The sequence below is a fragment of the Anopheles cruzii genome, chromosome 3, assembly GCF_943734635.1.
Source record: "Anopheles cruzii chromosome 3, idAnoCruzAS_RS32_06, whole genome shotgun sequence".
Classification (NCBI taxonomy): Eukaryota; Metazoa; Arthropoda; class Insecta; order Diptera; family Culicidae; genus Anopheles; species Anopheles cruzii.
The window spans coordinates 27,600,220-27,620,972 of record NC_069145.1 but is presented as its reverse complement, the minus strand read 5'-3'; the positions used below and the strand labels follow the sequence as shown (position 1 = coordinate 27,620,972).

Sequence of the window (20,753 nt, the reverse complement as noted above, 5' to 3'; positions counted from 1 at the left end):
CAATCGGTCAATTGAGGTAATAAAAGAAAAGCCCACACAATGACGACGAGCGGATCCTTCTTCCGGTGTGGGGACGGGGATTGTTGCGATTGCTGTGTTTGCGGCTTGCCGCCCTTTGTCCTAACTGCTTTCCCGACGGCGGTACGTGCGTGTGTGCGTGTGTGTTGCGTTTGGCGGCTCACGACTCGCAGAGGCTTGGCGGCGGACAATGGTGACGATTCGCGTCCTCTGACTTCCGCACAGGATGGCTTTTCAGTTTCGTACGGTCTTCTTTTTTCTTCCTGCGCCGTGTTGTTGAGCGTCTTCTTTATGCATTTTGTTCTCGCATTTGGCCCTCGCTCTCACTCTCTCGAAGCCCTGAAAAGCCACCGGTTGGGAAAGAGATTGTGAGCCCTTTCGCTCTCTCCGCCGCGTCCCAGGCTAATCGGTTACGCCGCTGGCATTATCGCTTTCTCTGTCTCTCGCCCGTGACACATCAAAACTCTGTCCGGGTCAATCGCAGTCAGTGGTTTGCACGACAAAGCGCGTAAGTTCAAGGTTCCAAGGAATAAAACGAAAGAAACCTCATCTCAATTATGTCGTTCCAATCGTTGAATGCAATTTAATGAATGCTTGTGTCGGAATTGGACACAAAGGACGGGATTCAAAACACCTGGCTCTGCTGCATGGGCTGCTGCAGCGAAAGGCTGTCAAAGCGCTCACTTTGTTATGACAGCTGGGTTTCTGCTTCTGCATTCGTTTTGTGTGTAAACAAACGTTCGGTTTCTGCATGACCGGAACGGCCAGAGGGTTCCGGTTCCGAAAGGTCGTATTCAATTACGATGGTGCAACTGTACTGCCGGACGTGTCTGCAGCAAACGAGCCACAATAATGTGGTTTCGGTGTTCAGCTCGCAAAATGGGTTCGTCGTTCGTGATGTCCTGCACGAGTTGTTCGATATGCAGGTAAGCTTTCGGTACCTATTTCTCCAATCATATACTTAACCCATTCTCCCCGTAGATCTCCCTAACGGAAATGCTGACCACCGTCTGTAAAGAGTGCTTGTCGAAGATATGCACGGCAAAAGAAATACGCATTTGGTTCGTCGAGCAGAACCGGAAGTATCACCGTATGTTGAAGTAAATATCGCCTTTCTTGTCCTGCATCATTCCCTCGCTAATTTATGCATAACAATTATTACTCTGCAGCTCTTATGATAGCGCGAGTCTTGACAACGTCGGAGATGAATGCTCCCAAGAGCTAGAGGCACTGCAAACTCACCTGTTGCCAAAGGTTCAGAGTACAACAAACGAAGAACCACCGACGGAAGCCGATGACGTAGTGCAACCACTCGCCGTTGCGCCCTCTCCTGCCGGAAGTGACTCGATGCCTTACACCATCGAAGATTTCGAAAGTTCTGACGATCCCAAGTTTGACGTGTTGATAGAGAATGATTCCACGAGCAGTGAAGAGTACGAAGTCTTACAATTGGTGACGAAAAATGGACCTAACCACGCTGACTTGTACGAACTCGTTCAACTGTCGCCACAACATTCCGACGTTACGGTCAAAATGCAGCATTCTGACGAACACGGAGTAGAATCTCTCGACTTACCAGAAAAGTATGACACGGATGCGGATATGGAAGAGTCGGAGCCTATGGGTGAAGAAGAGATCGCCGTGAAAACGAAACGGCCAGCGAAGCGAAAGCGTAGGAGCCCTACGTTGTTACCGGAAGCGGATGAGCTGAAGTGTTCCCAGTGCGACAAAGTGTTTACATTGGAAGGCCAGCTAATCGCCCACGGTTTGGCGGAGCACGGTGAGGGGTTTACGCTGTACCGATGCGAAACGTGCGAGTGTTCATTCGCCAGCGAACGATCGTTCCAGTCGCACTGCGATCGGTTCCACAAGATATGGAAATGTCGTTACTGCGCGAAGATACTACACAACTCTAACTCCCTGAAGGGTCACGAGAACACGCATACGAACGAGAAGAGCTTCGTTTGCTCGATTTGCAATCAACGGTTCACGCAATACACCAGCATGCGCCGGCACACACAGACGCACAGCGACGAAAAACGGCACGAGTGTGATGTCTGCCACTTGCGGTTCCGGCAGCGGGGCGTTATGTTGGCTCACCGGCGCATACACACAGGCGAGAAACCGTACCACTGTACCGTATGCGAAAAATCGTTTCGAGACCACAGCACGTTTGCCAAGCATAGGCGGATGCACAACAAACGGCCGCCCACGGCCGCTAAAGCGAAGGAACCGGAGTAATTTTGATGCGCGCTGTAGATGAAGAGGATTTACAGATAAAAATCACCCATCACTTCATATTATTTTTTCATCTCATGAACATGAACTCAAGAAATTTAAGAGAAATTTGGAACCAGTCGAAACGATTTGAAACGAACTGGCAAAAGAATTAGTAAAAAAAATAACAGAAAATAATTTAAAAAACAATCACTATCTTTGTTTGCGGATGGCGTAAGTTCCGCCAACTGACAATGCATTGTTTTGAAAGAATAGTGTCTCTTCTGACATATGGACTAACTACCTCGCACTTATTACATGTAAGCCCAAACTACATGTTACTACTTACAACAGTATTTACTTCACCTATCACGAGGATCCTCATTTCAACACAATAAGTGAGTTCGGATTAATTGATCAACCATTAGCAGCATGTGTTCAATGTTCCATATGTATGTTTGTTATTATATTGCTAGATTGAACATTCAAATATCTATTACCATCTCATTTGCACGTCACACTTATGTGGCATTTGAAAATATGTGATTCACTCAAATTTGTCTGAGTGGAATTTATAGGGCAAACGGAATCAGCCCATAACAGCTCCACTCAGCAAAATTGTCATAGAAAAGGGCAGTTTTCTAGGATGCTGGGCAGAGCTTAACGCACTGATGCCATATAGTTTCACCTAGCTTGAGGATGATCGAGTTCGCTACTCAAAAGGTAAAACATTGTTTAAAAAAACAAAAACAGGTAGATAGAAGGTTGTCTGCTTGTCCGTGCGCACTGTCTTACGTGTCTCAATTATAGGCCCACCCGTTGTGCTCGCTGCCTGGTGAAGATACTGTCGATGTTGGCGAACACATCGGATGCACCTTTTGCAGCATCGACGCGGAAGTGCAGTCCACGTAGAGCGTAGTAGTCAACGAGCGGTTTCGTCTGTTGGTGGTAAGCGTCGAGCCGCTTAACCAGTGCGCCCGAATTGTCATCACTTCGTCGTATTAGCGGTTCCCCCGTAACGTCATCGCGCATCGGCACCTTCGGAGGTGCGAACTCGTCATGGTATGACCGGCCGCTGGACTGGTGAATCAGTCGCCCGGTAATGCGTCGCACGAGCAGACTATCGTCAATGCCAAATTCGATCACCGCATCGAGACCGGTGTTGCGCTTTTCGAGTAGAACGTCCAGCTTTTCCGCTTGCACCACCGTACGCGGGAAGCCGTCGAGAAGGAACCCGTTCCGACAGAGCGGCTTGTCCAGATTCGAGTCAATCATGTCTACTACGAGATCGTCCGACACTAGTTTGCCCTCGTCCATAACCTTCTTCAGTTGAGCACCCAACTTCGATCCGGAGGCTATTTCTGCCCTTAGCATATCACCCGTCGATAGGTGGCACACGCAGTATTTCTCCTTCAACAGTGGCGCCTTTTGCAGGGGAAAAAAGAAGAAAAAACAGAAACAAAAATTCGCAAGTTAATTTTAGACAGAGGTCTCAGATCTCGGAAACAGCATGTGACGAGTTCTGCCTGCCCGCCCTTTGCTCAGCGGCAAAACAGTGCGCCTAATCACAATCCCCGGGGATTGTCCAAAGCTAACCCATTCGCTTTCAGGCGAACCACTTGCTACCGGGAGGCAGATTACGGTTCACGCACGGAGAAGCGTATGGCGGTTGGCACCAAACGAAACCATCCCCCGTCCGACGTTATCTGATAGTAATCTAATCAGCTGGAGCCCGGGAACACTGATTATGTAACGTCACTTTCCCTCGCCAACAACTTCAACCATCACGAGCTTGACGTAGCTCCGTCAAGGTCAGCTTAGTTAGCGTACCTGTGTTCCTTTGCCAGATCCGGGCGGGCCAAGCAAAATGGCATTGATGCCGGTTGCGGCGGATTCAGGTTGCGTCTTCGGTACTGCTGCGTTAGGTGCCATGTTTGCCTAAGTCGAAAAACAATTTTAAGAAATACTGTCCAGTGTTGTCCGCCACCTGCTCTTAAGTCTCCTGCTCGGTGTGCAGAAGCTGACCTTGTTTTAGCTAAGTAATGCGAAAACCGTTCGTTCTTGTTCCGGGACCGGCACGCGAAACAACCAATCCGTTTCTCAGGTTCAGTTACGTACGGTAGGTAATCGCAGCACGTTACCGAGGTCAAGTAGGTTACAACGTGGTCCGGTCACTATTCGCAAACTGCTTTATTCTGCCATTCACGGGTTTCATTTATTTGACCATTTGACACATGGAACGAATCGTAAACTTTGAACACGCCGCGCTTTGCACGCCACTTCTTGTGTGTCTTACTCTTCTTTCTGTACTCTCTCTCTCCGGTGTAGCTGCAGCGTAACTTGTCTATGGTTTTCAAACTTTCACATTCGATTATGTATACATTGTGTGGCGTAGCGCGTCTAGTGAGACATTCGCGAATTCTCATCGAATTTGTTATTTCCAGCATTTCTTTTTTACTTCACTCTTTACTACATTATTTCATCGCTTTATTCGGTAATTTGCAAGTTCAAAATAGCCTTCGTATCATATTTGGACCCTTTTAATACAAGCCCAAATTGTCAGTTTCTGCACTTTTCGCGCAGTAGGTTCTTTACGCGTTGGGGGTTTCGAACCTGAGACCCAGGGGGCGCTAGTGCGGAGTATTTGAATCGAGGCGGTTTTTATAAATATGTTGATGCCCATTTCACGATTCTTACGAGTTAAACCGTTCTTTCGTCGAAGTAAAGCTTAAAAGGTTAAATGTGTATGATAATGGCATGCAAAAGAATCATTCAAGAAAACGAATGAAACAGAAATACAAGAAAGCATATCAATGAACCATAATGCAAAGGAACTTTGCTTACAAAAAGGCCATTTAAATGTGTCACCTAGCGTTAATTGATCCCTCATAGTGTATTTGCAATCGCCCAATGTTTGCATGCTTAAGTTTTATAAATTTTGAGATTTAATTGAATCTATATTAAATGTGTTTTGTTTTTTTATTGCCGTAGTATAAAAAATTTTCAATCTTCTCGAAACAACGAGGACCAAAATATAGTCTGCCACGGCTATGCAGTAATCCTAAACCTAAGCATGCAAGCATTGGGCGATTGCAAATACTTTATGGGTCAAATCATTGTCGCTATTCAAACCCAAACAGTGATCCGATGTTGTTTTTTTTTGCAAGCTGTTCGTACGGCTTCCGGTTACGTTTACAAGTGCTCAAGGTTGCCCCCGCGAAACCATAGCAACGAGCGACTTAGCGCATCAATGAAACTTGCAAGTAACAGCTGTAGGTAAACAGGTTTCATCAGCTGTCTGGGGTCTCAACACCGGAGAGTCTCTGTGTTCTCACCGGCTTTCGTCGTCCAATCGGAAAATGACAACGATTGTAAACAAACCTGTTGCTCCTGTTCCACCACTCGCGGTCGTGCCAGGACAATGCGCGTCAGGTGGTCAAACGAAGGGAAATGCGTAGGAAACGCTGTCGTCCTGCAACCGTTCGCTGGTATTCCAGTTCCGTTGGGCGATGACATTCTGTCGTTTAGCAGGATGGTTGTGTGACGTCGTTCCTCCGGCATGCAAGCTCTATAAATAATACTTCCTCCATTGCAATACATTTAACACCTCGCTTCCAAGATACCGTCGAACAGCTTTCCACATAAACAACGCCGACCGATACTGCGCACAAGCGTACGGCAAGAGCACGCCAACGCGTTTCCGGAGAGCAAGACCAACGGCAGGCCCAGACAAGAGTTGGCCTTTTTTGCACGCATTTGCGCTCACTCTCGCCAGCAGCAGCAGCAACACCTAACCAATTCGGCAGAGCATCGTGAAGTCATCAGTGCAGAATCTGCCATCGCCGTGGCCCCGTCGGCTCGGTTGGGTTGGCGCTCGCTCTCGGGATTGGGGTCGCCTGCTTCCATCATCTCCTGTGCTCGGTACTTCAGTTTTCTGTGTTCAATTCCATCCATTTTTCCACTCAATCATTTTATTTCCACGAAAACCTGCATCACATGTGCGATTCGAGGAAAGTGTAACTCCGGGCGGTTCTCTTGTGATCGAAAGCATCCCGTGTGGGCCCCAAGTTTGCCCAAGATGGCGATTGCGAAATCACATCCCGGAATCGATCGATAAAGTGGTCCAGCGCCGTCGAAAGATGAGAGTTCGTGACGGGTCGAGCCTATGGTTGAGAAGCGCGCTGTGCTGCCCATCAAAATCGTGGTTCGTTCACACCGTGCCGTGGGTAAAGCGAGACATTAAGCAATTTGCTACGGACACACCGAAGATGCTGACAACGTTGGACGCCCGCTGGGTGTGGTAGCTGCCGGAATCTGTACCGTACGCCATCCGCCATCTTGAACGTCGTCCATCGGGAGTGGTTCCGACTGAAAACTGAACCCCCTGCCGGAATCACACCGTGATTCCGTGTGATAAGTGATCATCTCCAGGTCACATCACAACGGCCACAACGGCGGCGACGGCGACGACCGCATCGGGCGGTACGACCAGCGCGTCGAAGAAGAAAAAAAAGAGCAGCAACATGCTCGGTCGGAAGCAGAGCATCAAGGGCGAACCCGTGCTGGCGGACTACGGACCGGAAGAGTCGCTCAACGAAAGCGCCGACATCGAGTGGGTCAACAAGGTACTTAATAAGGGTTGGAACTGCGGCCAACGGGACAGGAAACGGAAACGTGACCAGGGTGGTTCCAACATTACAACTCCACGTGACCGGTTTAGAGCGGGAATTATTTAAACTGTTACACACACACACACACACCTGTACCTCTAACTAGTCCGGTCGATCGCATAAGTGTTCCTATTTTTAGTCGTACAGTTTGTGGAATGCCCTCCGCTGTATTAGTCGTCGTTTTGCAACTAATTCCGTTCCGCTCGTTGTCGTTTACTGTTGTTGATGTTTTACGCCACCCATTCCGACTCGCTCCCATCCGAACTAGTGGGCCCGACCTTCTTCCCGCCAAAGCTCCAGTTCAACACTCCCGAACCGCTAAGCTCGCCCCGTGGAATGTACGAAAGCCGATAGAATAGAAGCTCCCTCGCCACTAAGTAGTATACCATCGTCAATGACCCCGATGCGTGTTGTGGCGAAGGTATTTGTCGTTGGAATTCTCACCTTTTTCCTTCGCTCTTTGGTCATTACTAGGTGTGTGCGTTGAGAAGTGAAATATTTTAGCACACAAAAAATGTTTCTAAAATTTTTATGCAAATTTCTATTTTATTCAAAGTATGTGCCATCGTTAGCTATACATTTCTCCTATCTCTCTGCTTAATCATGGATTCCCAGACGAAAGAATGCTTCGACTTTTTAAGTAAACTAATTAGTCATCCAATTTCGACTTCCTCGTAGAAAAACGAAGGGCTGCTCAGCCAATACGTGTCACATCGATGACAATGAATGATATTCGGAAAGAACCAAGTCTGGTGAATACCGCGGGGAGGGATAGCAGCTCACATTCAAGTGATTTGATAGTATCCTGAAACAGTTTTGTTTTTTGGGCGCCTGGTGCTTGATTCTACGGGCCACCAGGCGCCCCCACTAGAATTACATTTTCGTCGTTTTTCGATCAATGCATGGTTCAAATTGATCATTTGTTGTCAGTAGCGATCGGAATTAACGTTTCCATCAGGTTTTAGGAGCTTGTGAAACACCACACCTTTCTGTCCCATCAGAAAGTCCGTTTTTGGAGTCCTTCGACGCTTTTTTTTGTTAAGTCAAAATCGCCATTTTGAAATTTTTTAAACCACTCAAAGCACAGCGATCTTCCAAAACCAAGTCCCGACAAGCATTTGGTGCGATTCCGAAGCAGTTTTCTTCAAGAGGAGCAGAAAAATTATAATGTCCGCGAAATGTCATTTTCAGGCACAAAAGTTGGCATGGTCTAACCCTTTCAACGGTCGTTTGATAACTGATTAATTTTTTTTGCGACCTGGACTGATTTACCTGATGTCAAAATGAGGTAATGATGAATGAACCGCAAAACTGGGAAGTCCCAATCGGCAGGTACAGCCATCATTCTAAAATTTCACTTCTCAACGCACACACCTAGTAAGCTTAATGCTACTGTTTTACCTTTTTTTGTATTTTCGCTTCGGAATTTGCTTAACTTTGCCGGTTAGGTCCAAAATGATAAATTAAAGCACTAACTAATCACAATTCACTATTCACGATTAACGTCACTCTTTGTTTTGTGTAACAATAACGCAACGATAAGTGGCCGCGTTATGGTTCTCAGTCTCTGAATTTATTTTCCGCTCTGTGTGGTTCCTGCTTGGCGCTCACTGTTTTCGTACCTCACTCCATCACGTCGGCGTCGCTTTCCGTTTCGCCTTTCCGGTAATCGATTAATCAGTTCGATTCGGCCGAGTCGCACCTCTACCGCACCATTCGTTCGGATCATTTTTCGCCACCCATTTGTTAGTGGTCGTCGTCGTCGCTCGTTTTCTCACCGCATAGCAGGTGTGACCAGGAAATAGACGCAAACATACCCTGGTTCCGTTCCGTGCCCCTTTTCTGTATGATAAGAAACACGAACTCACTGCGTCCCGTATCTCGTTCCGCACTGATAAGCGAACCGGTCTGAATGGCGCTCGCGAAGTGTGTGTGCGTTGACGATGCTTCGAAAAAATGTTTCATTTTTCCCGGTGGAGACGCTCGGTAATTTGTAGTGGCGTTCGCTTTGCAATGCGCCAACATTTATTTTTGAGTCTGATAACTTTTGGCAACCAAGTCGGGTCTTCTAAGATTAAAAATAAAAAACAACTTTTGAAAAGTAAGACAATTTTAAGTTGAATTAAAGACTAAAAAGTACTTGTCGCTACCTTTCGGCCAATTAGGTTTAGTTCGTCAATTTGGCTTGCTACGTTTATTTAAGGAAAACTTTCCTACTAGCGAAAACAATAAATGTATATTTTGTAGAGTATTGTATAAGAAGGGAACTTGTTGGTGATCATGTTTCCGACAAACTGATAACTTCAGGAGCTTAGAAAAAGATGGTTATAATGCTTAAAGTGTCTAAAATGTCATATCCATCAATTCGTTGCATGTTGATCAATGGTTTGCACCTAATGAAGAAAGACTCTGAAGAGATTCCGTTTCAGTGCGGTACAAATCCATTCGACAAAAAAATCAAAATCGAAATAAGAAGAAATGTGGGGTGGTGCTCTCGCGCAATCACGTGTCCTCTCACGATTCACATTGCCGCTTTGGACTCCAGCAGTCAAAGGTTCTAAAATAGAAACCCAAACTCGGATTAACCGATTAACCAGCCGCTTCCCTTCCCCCGGGGCGGAATTGTCCCAAAGTAGTACACGTTCACTTTTCACGTTGATGTACACTGCGAATGTGCGCAACGATCGCACCGGGCATAAACCACGGCCGGTAACGGCCGATCGATGCGCATTACCATCTACATTGCTCGCTGGCACTAAAGCGTATATTTGCATGGCCTGATACCGGCACCATAAATCGTAAAAAAACCCGTTTTCCTAAATCGATGCTCGGCCCCAGCAGCCCTGAGTCGTATTGCGAACCGAGTACTAACCGGGCCCCTCCATTCATTTGTTTCCAATCGCCTCTCCAGCTATGGGTTCGCCGGTTGATGCGCCTCTGCGCCTTGATATCGCTCACGTCCGTGTCGCTGAACACGCCGAAAACGTTCGAGCGTTACCCATTCCTGCAGTATTGTACCTTCTGTTGCGACACGGTCGCCACGCTGCTCTTCACCTCGGAGATGATAGCCAAAATTCACATTCGGGGCGCCATAAGGGTAAGTATCAGCGAGCACGGGGGCTTAGCCGGACACTCAGCACTCAGCGCCGTTTCGCTTCATCACACGCAGGGTGAGGCGCCTTACTTCAAGGACCACTGGTGTCAGTTCGACGCCTCGATGGTGGTGTTCCTGTGGCTGTCGGTGAACCTGCAAGTGTTCGAGATGCTGGGAATCGTGCCAAAGTTCTCCTACCTGAGCACGGTGCGGGCACCGCGGCCACTCATCATGATCCGCTTCCTGCGCGTCTTCCTGAAATTCTCGATGCCCAAGAGCCGGATCAATCAGATCTTCAAACGGTCCAGCCAGCAGATCTACAACGTGACGCTGTTCTTCCTTTTCTTTATGTCACTGTACGGCCTGCTCGGGGTGCAATTCTTCGGCGAGCTGAAGAACCACTGCGTGCTGAACACAACCGAGCCGGCCAGTCTGACGATCAACTCGCTTGCCATCCCGGACACGTTCTGTTCTCTGGACCCGAACTCCGGCTACCAGTGCCCGACCGGCATGAAGTGCATGAAGATGGACTTCCTCACCAACTACGCGATGGGCTTCACCGGGTTCGAGGACATCGCGACCAGCATCTTTACCGTGTACCAGGCGGCTTCGCAGGAGGGTTGGGTGTTCATCATGTACCGTGCGATCGACTCGCTGCCGGCCTGGCGGGCCGCCTTCTATTTCAGCACGATGATCTTCTTCCTGGCGTGGCTGGTGAAGAACGTGTTCATCGCCGTGATCACTGAAACGTTCAACGAGATCCGCGTACAGTTCCAGCAGATGTGGGGCGTCCGGGGCCACATCCAGAACAGCACCGCGTCGCAGATCATCACCGGCGACGACAGCGGCTGGAAGTTGGTGACGATCGACGACAACAAGCACGGCGGCATCGCACCGGAAACGTGCCATACGATCTTGCGGTCGCCCTACTTCCGCATGCTCGTGATGACGGTCGTCCTGGCGAACGGAATCGTCACAGCGACGATGCATTTCAAGCATGACGGCCGACAGCGGCAAGTTTTTTACGAGAAGTACTACTATATCGAGATCGCCTTCACATTCTTCCTCGATCTGGAAACGCTGTTCAAGATCTACTGTCTCGGGTGGCGCAGTTACTTCAAGCACTCGATCCACAAGTTCGAGCTGCTGCTAGCGATCGGCACCACGCTGCATGTCATTCCGGCGCTCTACCTGAGCGGCTTCACGTACTTCCAAGTGTTGCGCGTGGTGCGCCTCATCAAGGCGTCACCGATGCTGGAGGGTTTCGTGTACAAAATCTTCGGCCCCGGCAAAAAGCTTGGCTCGCTCATCATTTTCACCATGTGCTTGCTGATTATCAGTTCGAGCATCTCGATGCAACTGTTCTGCTTCCTGTGTGACTACACCAAGTTCGAGAGCTTCCCGGACGCGTTCATGTCCATGTTTCAGATTCTGACGCAGGAAGCATGGGTCGAGGTGATGGACGAGACGATGATCCGGACGAGCAAAACGCTCACGCCCCTGGTGGCGGTGTACTTTATCCTGTACCACCTGTTCGTGACACTGGTGAGTTCTCAGTAACGACCCCCGTACCGGCCGCCTCCCTGCAAAGCGACTAACGTACCGTTTCCCAAATTCAGATTGTGCTTAGCTTGTTCGTGGCTGTCATCCTGGACAACCTGGAGCTGGACGAGGACATCAAGAAGCTGAAGCAGCTCAAGTTCCGCGAGCAGAGCGCCGAGATCAAGGAGACGCTCCCGTTCCGGTTGCGGATCTTCGAAAAGTTCCCCGACTCGCCCCAGATGGCGATCCTGCACAAGATACCGAACGACTTCACGCTGCCGAAGGTGCGCGAATCGTTCATGAAGCAGTTCGTGCTCGAGATGGAACCGGAGGACCTGGAGGGGTACCAGCGGCCGATGCCGGAGTGTTGGGATTCGCGTATCGCCTACAAGAAGCACCGACCGATCAACGTGATGAACAAGACGGCCAAGGTGTGCATGGTGGGCAGCGATCTGCGCAAGCTGGCCATCACGCACATCATCAACGATTCCAACAACCAGCGGCTGATGCTGGGCGACTCGTCCATGTTGCCGGTCGCCGGCACGAAGGCGGGCCTGAAGCCGCAGGGCACGATCACGCAGACGAAACCGTGGCGCGTGGACCAGAAGAAGTTTGGCTCGCGCTCGATCCGCCGCTCGGTGCGCAGCGGCTCGATCAAGCTGAAGCAAACGTACGAGCACCTGATGGAGAACGGGGACATCGGGGCGGCCAGCCGGGTCACGTCGTCCCGGGCCCGGCCGCACGACCTCGACATCAAGATATTGCAGGCGAAGCGCCAGCAGGCGGAGATGCGCCGGAACCAGCGGGAGGAGGACCTGCGCGAAAATCACCCATTCTTCGACACGCCACTGTTTGCGGTGCCGCGCGAAAGTCGCTTCCGGAAGATCTGCCAGCGGATCGTGCACGGCCGGTACGACGCCCGGCTGAAGGACCCGCTCACCGGGAAGGAGCGCAAAGTGCAGTACAAAAGCATGCAGTAAGTTGCACCGGAACGACCGGACAAAGAAGGAGAGAGTGATCCTTGTCTTTTCTTTTAAGCAACTTCCTCGGACTGGTAACGTACCTCGACTGGGTGATGATCTGCGTCACGACACTGTCGTGTGTCTCGATGATGTTTGAGACGCCGCAGTACCGGGTGATGGAGCACGTCTCGCTGCAGGTGGCCGAGTACGCGTTTGTGATCTTCATGAGCCTCGAGCTGGCCCTCAAGATACTGGCCGACGGGCTATTCTTCACCCCGAAGGCCTACATTAAGGACGTGGCGTCCGTGCTGGACGTGTTCATCTACGTCGTGTCGTCGAGCTTCCTCATCTGGATGCCGCGGCGAGTGCCGAGCAACTCGTCGGCCCAGCTGCTCATGATTCTGCGCTGCTTGCGGCCGCTGCGAATCTTCACACTCGTCCCGCACATGCGCAAGGTCGTGTACGAGCTGTGCCGCGGCTTTAAAGAAATCCTGCTCGTCTCGACGCTGCTCATTCTGCTCATGTTCGTCTTCGCCAGCTACGGCGTGCAGCTGTACGGTGGTCGGCTGGCCCGCTGCAACGATCCCACCATCCAGAAGCGCGAGGACTGCGTCGGCGTCTTCATGCGGCGCGTGTTCGTGACCAAGATGAAGCTGACACCGGGCGTCAACGAGTCGTACCCGTCGATGCTGGTGCCGCGCGTTTGGGCCAACCCGCGGCGCTTCAACTTTGACAACATTGGCGACGCAATGTTGGCCCTGTTCGAGGTCCTCTCGTACAAGGGCTGGATCGATGTGCGCGACGTGCTGATCAAGGCGCTCGGTCCCGTCCACGCAATCTACATCCACGTGTACATCTTCCTCGGGTGCATGATCGGACTGACCCTGTTCGTCGGTGTGGTCATTGCGAACTACTCGGAGAACAAGGGTACCGCCCTTCTGACCGTGGACCAGCGGCGCTGGTGCGATCTGAAGAAGCGGCTAAAGATCGCCCAGCCGCTCCATTTGCCGCCACGGCCCGATGGACGAAAGTTCCGCGCGTTCGTCTACGACATCACGCAGCACATTGCCTTCAAGCGGTGCATCGCCGTGGTGGTGCTGGTGAACTCGATGCTTCTCTCGATCACGGTGCGTAGACTTCCGGTGATATCCTTCTGGCACCGCACTTGTTCGCCTAACCTCCCTCTCTCGGTCTCTTCCACAGTGGACTAAAGACGAGGTCCACACCGAACGGTTGGTCATCGTTAGCACCATCCTCACGTTCGTGTTCGTCATCGAGGTTGTGATGAAAAACATTGCCTTCACGCCCCGGGGCTACTGGCAGTCGCGCCGGAACCGCTACGATCTGCTGGTGACGGTCGCCGGCGTCGTGTGGATATTCCTACAGACTACACTGCGAGTAGGTCCCCTGGCCCGCTTCATCCCACCCGTTCCCGTTCTATCTCGAATGTATCTCTTCGTCTCTCTATCGTCCACAGAGCGATTTATCATATTTCATTGGTTTTATGGTTGTCATATTGCGATTTTTCACAATAACTGGCAAGCATACGACCTTGAAAATGTTAATGCTTACCGTCGGTGTGTCGGTGTGCAAGTCGTTCTTCATCATCTTCGGCATGTTTCTACTGGTGTTCTTCTACGCCCTCGCCGGCACCATCCTGTTCGGTACGGTCAAGTACGGCGAAGGCATCGGGCGGTAAGTACCGGAGACGCCTGCGCAATGCGGGCGTCAGCTCTGAGATCTGAGATCGTTCCGTTGAAATTTTCTGTTCCGTTGCGGGTAACCAAAATGGCTGGAGCGTGGAGCCGTTCGTTAGCTGCGGCTGCCCAATAAAATCCAATCAAAGTAATCCCCCTACCCCTACGCACTCGTTCACGGTGGCAACGGACTAGAGCACCTGTCGCGCACCTTCAATCTCATCCTAGATACCCCCCCGACACGATCCCCAAACCCCCGTTCTTCAATGTCCTCCCGTTCCGATCGTGGCTTTCAGCTAGGCTGTGGCCAAGCTAGTCTGCGGCACAAGAGCACGCGATGGCGGGTCCCGGCGGGTCCGGACCGAGCCGGACCATCCGGACCCGCGGAAGTCCCCGTGCTCCCTCGCGACCACGCGACAAATGCTGAACGAATTTCGGGCGCAGTCCCAGAACTGGTCGACGGTGGGTGTGCTGCCAGAAGTGGAGGCCTTAAAGGCGCCTTCCTCAGGTGCCTTAAGTCCACGGGACACAAAGGAGGCCTTCCCCACCATTCGGCGCCATTCGTTCTGCATTTGCCGGTCCCGGTCGGGTGGCGCGGTGCCGCCGGCTACCTTGCACGCCGTTTCATGTTCACTGTCGCCGCGCTGTCGTGTTCGTTCGTTCGTGTTCAGTTCCGTTCTGTTGTTGTGGTGGAACCTTTATGTTTTACGGCCCACCCATCCGTCCATCCATCATCCATCCAGTCATCATTCCCCGTCATCACCGAGGATGATGCGGTTTTTTGGTTTTGTACATGTTGCTGCTATCCCTGCCGCCGGGTCCGACGTCCAACTCGCATTGAGCAAAAATTTATCATTGAGTTTAGCGTTCATAGCCGTGTGCACAGACCGTTTAAGCAAAAGCCGTGGCCTCGAGAGACTCGAGGGACCGCTCGGAGCCGCGAGCGGTCCCTCCAAACTCAGTCTATCGTGTTCGTCCGCAAAGGTAACGTTCGACTGCTTTCTCGTGCTCCTGAAACCGTTCGTACAACATGTTTCTCTTTACCAGTGATTTAGATTGTGAATTCGTTTGTCCCTTTTTTGACGACGTTACGTTTGAAGCCTTCCTTCAAGTTTCATTTACGCATTGCGCCAGCATTTCTCTCCGGACCTTTTGGGTTGGCTGACTGCTGACCGGTGGTTGGCTATACCGGTACCGGGATTTCATGTTCACCACCAAATCCGTGCATTGCCCCGTTTGTTGCCACTGTTCCGGAGAGAAATGCTGTCCCGCCCCCGTTACAATGTATGTCGGTGTCTGTATGCTGTATGCTAGAGTGTTGCAAAACGCGGCTTTGCTTTGTTAAACAACAACTATTGTTGCTCCAGTGTTGATCGCGTTTTCGATTTCCGACTCTCTTTCCCTCTTCCGACTACCGATGTGTAGGTAAAGTACTGTCCTCGTGACGTCATCAGGTTCCGACTCCACAGGATGGTATGGTTGCAAAGCTGAAGCTTAAAGGAATTGACGGAAGGGCATCACTCATCCTGTCCGGTTCTCATGGGACCACACAGGATTGGCCTGCTGCCAATTCTGCAAGTCTCAGCTTTGCGCGGTACCATCACTTGAGGGTTCTACTGTCTTACTTACACATCATGCATTCGCAGTTTGACCATGTCCGTTGGTCTCGTTCGTTTTTTGTCTCTCTTTCTCTCTGGTATACTCTCGTACATATTTCATCAGTGCTGAATGTCCAATTTAACATGCGTTTGTTTGGTTTGTTTAAAGGAACCGTTCATCTGTTGTTGCATTCATGCTACTCACTGCTGCCTGCTCCGAGTCCTCGATCCGCTGCACCTTCCCTTGATTGTTCATTGAGCACACCTAGCCCGTTCATTCGTTCACGTTTCCTGTCACCATCATTCGCATCGCACTAGAATACACCCTTTTACACTGCCTCTGTGCGCCGGTTTTGCTATCACTGTTCTTTAGTCAACCCCGTATTTGATGCCCTCTAGGCCCTTTTTAACTCTTAGTGGAACACACGTACCTTTTGAACGTGTTCCGTTTTCCCAATTACACGTTACCTATCGCTACGCGCGTTCCGTGAGTTGTGTCGTGTTTGGTCCTCTAATGGATCCCGCTATCCTCGGCCCGGCTCTTCCGACTGGATCGGATCGGCTGGGTCTGCTATTTGTTCCGTATGTGTGTGTGTGTATGTGTAACCATGTGCAACTAACCACTTGTACACCATTAGCGTAACCTTTCTAAACGGAAAACGTTTAAAATCAAGTTTTTTCTACGTTCTTATTGTCCACTTGTTTCCTTCTCTATTTCTTTTCTACTTGCGTTACGTTTCCCTGTCCTCGGCCATGCTAATTTATCGAAATTTTTCTTCTCTTCCCCCGCTCTGCCTTTCCGTGGATGCGGTGTGTTCGCCGTGCACTGCTCTATTTGGTTCCCCCCTAATTGCCGTTATTGGCTCTTCATTTTATTTCGTTTTACTTTGCCCGTTCGTATTTTACTTTCCAATCGATGCTTTTCGTGCTTTTCAATCGGATGGCCGTGCCAACCGTTCCTGCTTTCCCCCCTCACCCACTGTCGAGCACATTAATTTTTTCCCTCTGCACACTTTTGGCCCCTCCGCAACAACCTCCGCACGAATGGTGCGACGCAACCCGCCAAATCCGATCTGGGCCGCCGGGGGCGCTCGGGCAGGCGGGCAAACTTCGGTTCACCGGTGACCGGCGTGGCGATGCTGTTCCGCATCGTCACCGGTGAGGATTGGAACAAAATCATGCACGACTGCATGGTGCAACCACCGTACTGTACGCCGGCCGCCAACTACTGGGAAACGGACTGTGGCAACTTTACCGCCAGCCTGATCTACTTCTGCACCTTCTACGTGATCATCACTTACATCGTGCTGAACCTGCTAGTCGGTAAAGGATCCACTCAGGCGAGTCCCGCAACAGCCCCCTGCTGACCGCACTCCGATCTCTCATTGGCAGCTATTATCATGGAGAACTTTTCCCTGTTCTACTCGAACGAAGAGGACGCCCTGCTGTCGTACGCCGACATTCGCAACTTCCAGAACACGTGGAACATCGTGGACATCCACCAGCGCGGCGTCATCCCGGTGCGGCGCGTCAAGTTTATTCTGCGCCTGCTGAAGGGGCGGCTTGAGTGTGACCCGCAGAAGGATCGCCTGCTGTTCAAGTACATGTGCTACGAGCTGGACAAGCTGCACAACGGCGAGGACGTAACATTCCACGATGTAATCAAGTGAGTATCGGGTGACGGAGCCATCATCTTGGGCCGTGTGATTTACGTGATTCGCGATCTTGCAGCATGCTGTCGTACCGCTCGGTGGACATCCGAAAGGCACTGCAGCTGGAGGAACTGTTGGCCCGCGAAGAGTTCGAGTACATTATCGAGGAGGAGGTGGCCAAGCAAACGATACGCACGTGGCTCGAGGGCTGCTTGAAGAAGATCCGTGCCAACAACGTGGCGGTAAGTGTGGCCTGGCTGGCTATCGTCGTAAAGTATCAACGCGTTGCCGAATGCGGTTTTCTCCTCGTTGCACCATTTCTAGAAACAACAAAACTCGCTGATTGCTGGGCTGCGGGCAACGAACGACCAGAAGCAGCAGCAGCAGCAGCAGCAACAGCAAAGTTCTACCGCCACCACGCAGCCACCTCTGCAACAGCAGCAGCAGCAGCAACCGATCCCACTGCAACAGCAGCAATCCGCGACCGGCACACAAACGCAACAACTTTCGTCACAAGCATCGTCGCCTCTGTCGCCGGCCCTACAGTCCCAGCAACAATCGCAGGCCACCAGCCCCAGTCAGCCGTCGAAGCATTCGGAAGACATGAGCAGAGAACGAAGCGATTCGATCGATCCTATCGGGACCGTCGGTGGCCACCCGGTCCCGGGCACCGACCAGTTGGCGAAGGATGCGGAAAATAATGCAAAGAACCGCAAGAAAACATCCCAAACCGTGCTGAACCGGTCCGACTCGACCGGGTCGAGCAGCGGGCGCAAGTTTCTCGCGCCCACCCTGTCCGATCCGATGCAGGCCAAGAGCGACAAGGATCGGTATCTGGCCAAGAAGAAGCAACACCAGCAGCACCAGCAACAGCATCTGCACTACCACCACAGCAGCTTCAGCCATGGTCACGGTGGTGGTGGCGGTGGAGGTCCTGGCGACCATTCGCCCCACTCGCACCACTATCTACAGCAGCAGGGGCAGCCGGGGCAGCCGCATCAGCTGTTCGGGCAACAGGCGCCAGGCGGTGGTGGAAAATTTGGCCACTCGCACACGAACATGATCTACGAGGTGCACGACTGGTGGCAAGAGCAGGTCCTCAGCAGCCACAGCGAGGAGGAGGACAATTGAGCCGAACGGGGGGATGGATGCCTCGATGTTCTTTTAGTAATTGTTATTGTTAGAGTACAGAAGTAGTGTCCGCATCAGTGGAAGGAGCTGCGGTAGAGAGAAACCTGAACTACCCACGGTTTAGGGGTGTCCTACCCACGCTATAGTGTAATGTTTAAGTGCTTTCGACTCGACGGGTGTTCTTTACGTGCCAACTTTTGCTCTTTCACTTTCCGAGTGCACCGACGAACTGGCTCTGAAAGGGGCCGTTCGGTCCTGAAGAGAAAGCTGGAAAAGAAGCGACATCGGTACGACTCTGAAAGAGTCTGCTGTTCCTGAAAAGGACCGTTGGGCTGAAGAAGAAGACGAAAGAGATTGTTGTGGCTGGTATGTGGTGTTGTTAGTGGTGGTTGGTGTTTTTTTGAAAGTATTTAGAGTTGGGTATACAATCCGGTTCTTCTCAGGAAATTAAGCGGTGTGCGATCTTGGTTTGGGCGCTTAGAGAGGAGTTTGGATATGCCTTGGTCTATTTTGTAGATTTTTCTTTCCGAGGAGTAGCCACGAGGCCGGCGAAGACAGTGCGCCTAGGCGAAACCCTAATCCAATATTACTTTCCAAAACGCACGAAACGAGATCAAAACTCATTGTTAACAGTGCGGGAAGGGTCGTCGGTAGAGTTGGATGTTTACAAACAAAGCGAAACGCTACTGGAATTGTAAGTTAACACGAGGAGTGTATGGTGTTAGGCGGCAAGTAATGCACCATAGAATGTCCCTTATTTTGAACGAAAACGGAAAGCGGTTGTTGAAAAGCGTGTATTGTTTCGTATACGTTAATGTTTCGTGTGTTAAAGTTAACAACCAAAGTCTTCTAAGTACTGTGCGCGTAGATCCGGCTGTTGAATTGCCAAATATAATGATTTACTAGACAAAAAAGTGTGTTTTGCACAAACGCAACGCAAGTTTATTGAGTAATTTCGAACTAACCAAACTATTCACGGTTCACGGTATTCACCAAAAGCGTCACGGTTGCCACGGTTGAGTGGGCATCCTTTCTGTGATTCCTTAACTCCCCTGCCGTATGAAAACGTTCATTACACTGATTGCAGGTAAACGGTGCATCGGTGTGATGCATCCGTATGTGTGTTTTAAGTTCTCCGGATTGTCTAAAGGCATTACCGCAGTGTTCACACGTAAACGGCTTCTCGCCGGTGTGGATCATCAGGTGGCGGCTTAGGTTTTTCTTTGCCGTAAACAGCCGAGAGCAAATCTCACACGAATGAGCGGTCAGGTCCTGCTTACGACGTCGATGCTGCGTAACGCCACTACTAACGGCGCTACTTTCACCGGACGCCAACTGCTGCGCCAATCTTTTTTCCCGCTCCTGCCGTCGCTTCACAGAATGGCGATGTACCTTTCGCTCGTGCGTTAAACTAAGCTTTCTGCTCAAGAATCGTATCGAGCAAATTCGGCACTTGAACGGTCGGTCGGTCGTATCATGTAGCCCTAAATGTTTGCTTGCCTGACGAACGTTGTGGAACCGCATACCATTGCATGCATCGCACGTGTACGGTACTTGGTGGAAATGTTCCGGCATGTGCTGCGTAAACGCAAGCGACGTGGGAAAGACAGTTTTGCAAAAGTAGCATTTGTGTTTCGGCAACGGTGGCAATTCTATGTCTTTCGATTTCACTTTCGAATTTCGTTTGGTAGGCCGCTTTTTACGTTTGGCCACATCTTTCGATTTAGAGGAAGAATCACCGTTGACATCAGGGTCAAGGTACAGTTTAAATCCCTCTTCGTACACTCCCGCGATGCTTATTATCACAAATTCCGGGGCTACCAGGGCGCATGGTGCTGGGTTGGCGGGTGGGGCCGGGGCGACGAAAGAGGCTACTTCTTGTCCATCGACGTGTGCCAATACTTTTATCACGTCGGTACTCTCGTTGACATAATCACTCTTATCTTGTCCGTCTTCCTGTGTGGATGGTGCCGGTACGACGACGGAGGTTTCTACTTCTCCATCGATGTGTGTCAGTACTTCCTTCACTTCGGTGTCCTCGGGGACATGATCACTAGGCTCTTGTCCGTCTTCCTGTCTGGATGGTGCAGATACGACGACGGGGGTTTCTACTTCTCCATCGATGTGTGTCAGTACTTCCATCACTTCGGTGTCCTCGGGGACATGATCACT

The 20,753-nt window shown here is 50.9% G+C and overlaps 3 protein-coding genes across 4 annotated transcripts; 2 read left to right on the top strand and 1 right to left on the bottom strand.

Moving 5' to 3' along the window:
• Positions 1-816: 816 nt before the first annotated feature.
• On the top strand, positions 817-2,279 carry LOC128273676 (zinc finger protein 510-like). The gene is made up of 3 exons (XM_053011701.1): positions 817-944; positions 1,000-1,118; positions 1,188-2,279. The coding sequence occupies exons 1-3, from the start codon at positions 822-824 to the stop codon at positions 2,257-2,259; spliced, it is 1,314 nt and encodes a 437-aa protein (XP_052867661.1). The 5' UTR covers positions 817-821; the 3' UTR covers positions 2,260-2,279.
• A 405-nt stretch (positions 2,280-2,684) lies between these two features.
• Positions 2,685-4,446, bottom strand: LOC128271971 (adenylate kinase). Of its 2 annotated transcripts, XM_053009670.1 has the most exons (3): positions 4,261-4,446; positions 4,066-4,173; positions 2,685-3,660 (listed from the first exon to the last, which is right to left on the bottom strand). In XM_053009670.1, the coding sequence occupies exons 2-3, from the start codon at positions 4,165-4,167 to the stop codon at positions 3,040-3,042; spliced, it is 723 nt and encodes a 240-aa protein (XP_052865630.1). In that variant the 5' UTR covers positions 4,168-4,173; positions 4,261-4,446; the 3' UTR covers positions 2,685-3,039. The 2 variants fall into 2 exon arrangements, with proteins under 2 accessions (XP_052865630.1, XP_052865631.1); XM_053009671.1 differs by lacking the exon at positions 4,261-4,446 and having other exon boundaries at positions 4,066-4,253.
• A 2,312-nt stretch (positions 4,447-6,758) lies between these two features.
• LOC128275605 (sodium leak channel NALCN) lies at positions 6,759-19,480 on the top strand. Its single transcript, XM_053014166.1, has 11 exons — positions 6,759-6,860; positions 9,817-10,002; positions 10,075-11,544; positions 11,619-12,517; positions 12,580-13,630; positions 13,707-13,901; positions 13,981-14,198; positions 16,898-17,121; positions 17,191-17,464; positions 17,530-17,692; positions 17,775-19,480. Exons 1-11 carry the CDS (start codon positions 6,759-6,761, stop codon positions 18,579-18,581), a joined length of 5,589 nt encoding a protein of 1,862 aa, XP_052870126.1. The 3' UTR covers positions 18,582-19,480.
• Positions 19,481-20,753: the final 1,273 nt, after the last annotated feature.

Bases quoted from the DNA above. Each gene is read 5' to 3' on its own strand.
- LOC128273676 (XM_053011701.1), top strand. From the start codon at position 822: ATGGTGCAACTGTACTGCCGGACGTGTCTGCAGCAAACGAGCCACAAT. The intron at 945-999 runs GTAAGCTTTCGG...TTCTCCCCGTAG, and splicing joins ACGAGTTGTTCGATATGCAG to ATCTCCCTAACGGAAATGCT. The intron at 1,119-1,187 runs GTAAATATCGCC...ATTACTCTGCAG, and splicing joins AAGTATCACCGTATGTTGAA to CTCTTATGATAGCGCGAGTC.
- LOC128275605 (XM_053014166.1), top strand. From the start codon at position 6,759: ATGCTCGGTCGGAAGCAGAGCATCAAGGGCGAACCCGTGCTGGCGGAC. The intron at 11,545-11,618 runs GTGAGTTCTCAG...TCCCAAATTCAG, and splicing joins ACCACCTGTTCGTGACACTG to ATTGTGCTTAGCTTGTTCGT. The intron at 12,518-12,579 runs GTAAGTTGCACC...TTTTCTTTTAAG, and splicing joins GTGCAGTACAAAAGCATGCA to CAACTTCCTCGGACTGGTAA.
- LOC128271971 (XM_053009670.1), bottom strand. From the start codon at position 4,167: ATGGCACCTAACGCAGCAGTACCGAAGACGCAACCTGAATCCGCCGCA. The intron at 3,661-4,065 runs GTACGCTAACTA...CCCCTGCAAAAG, and splicing joins GATCTGGCAAAGGAACACAG to GCGCCACTGTTGAAGGAGAA.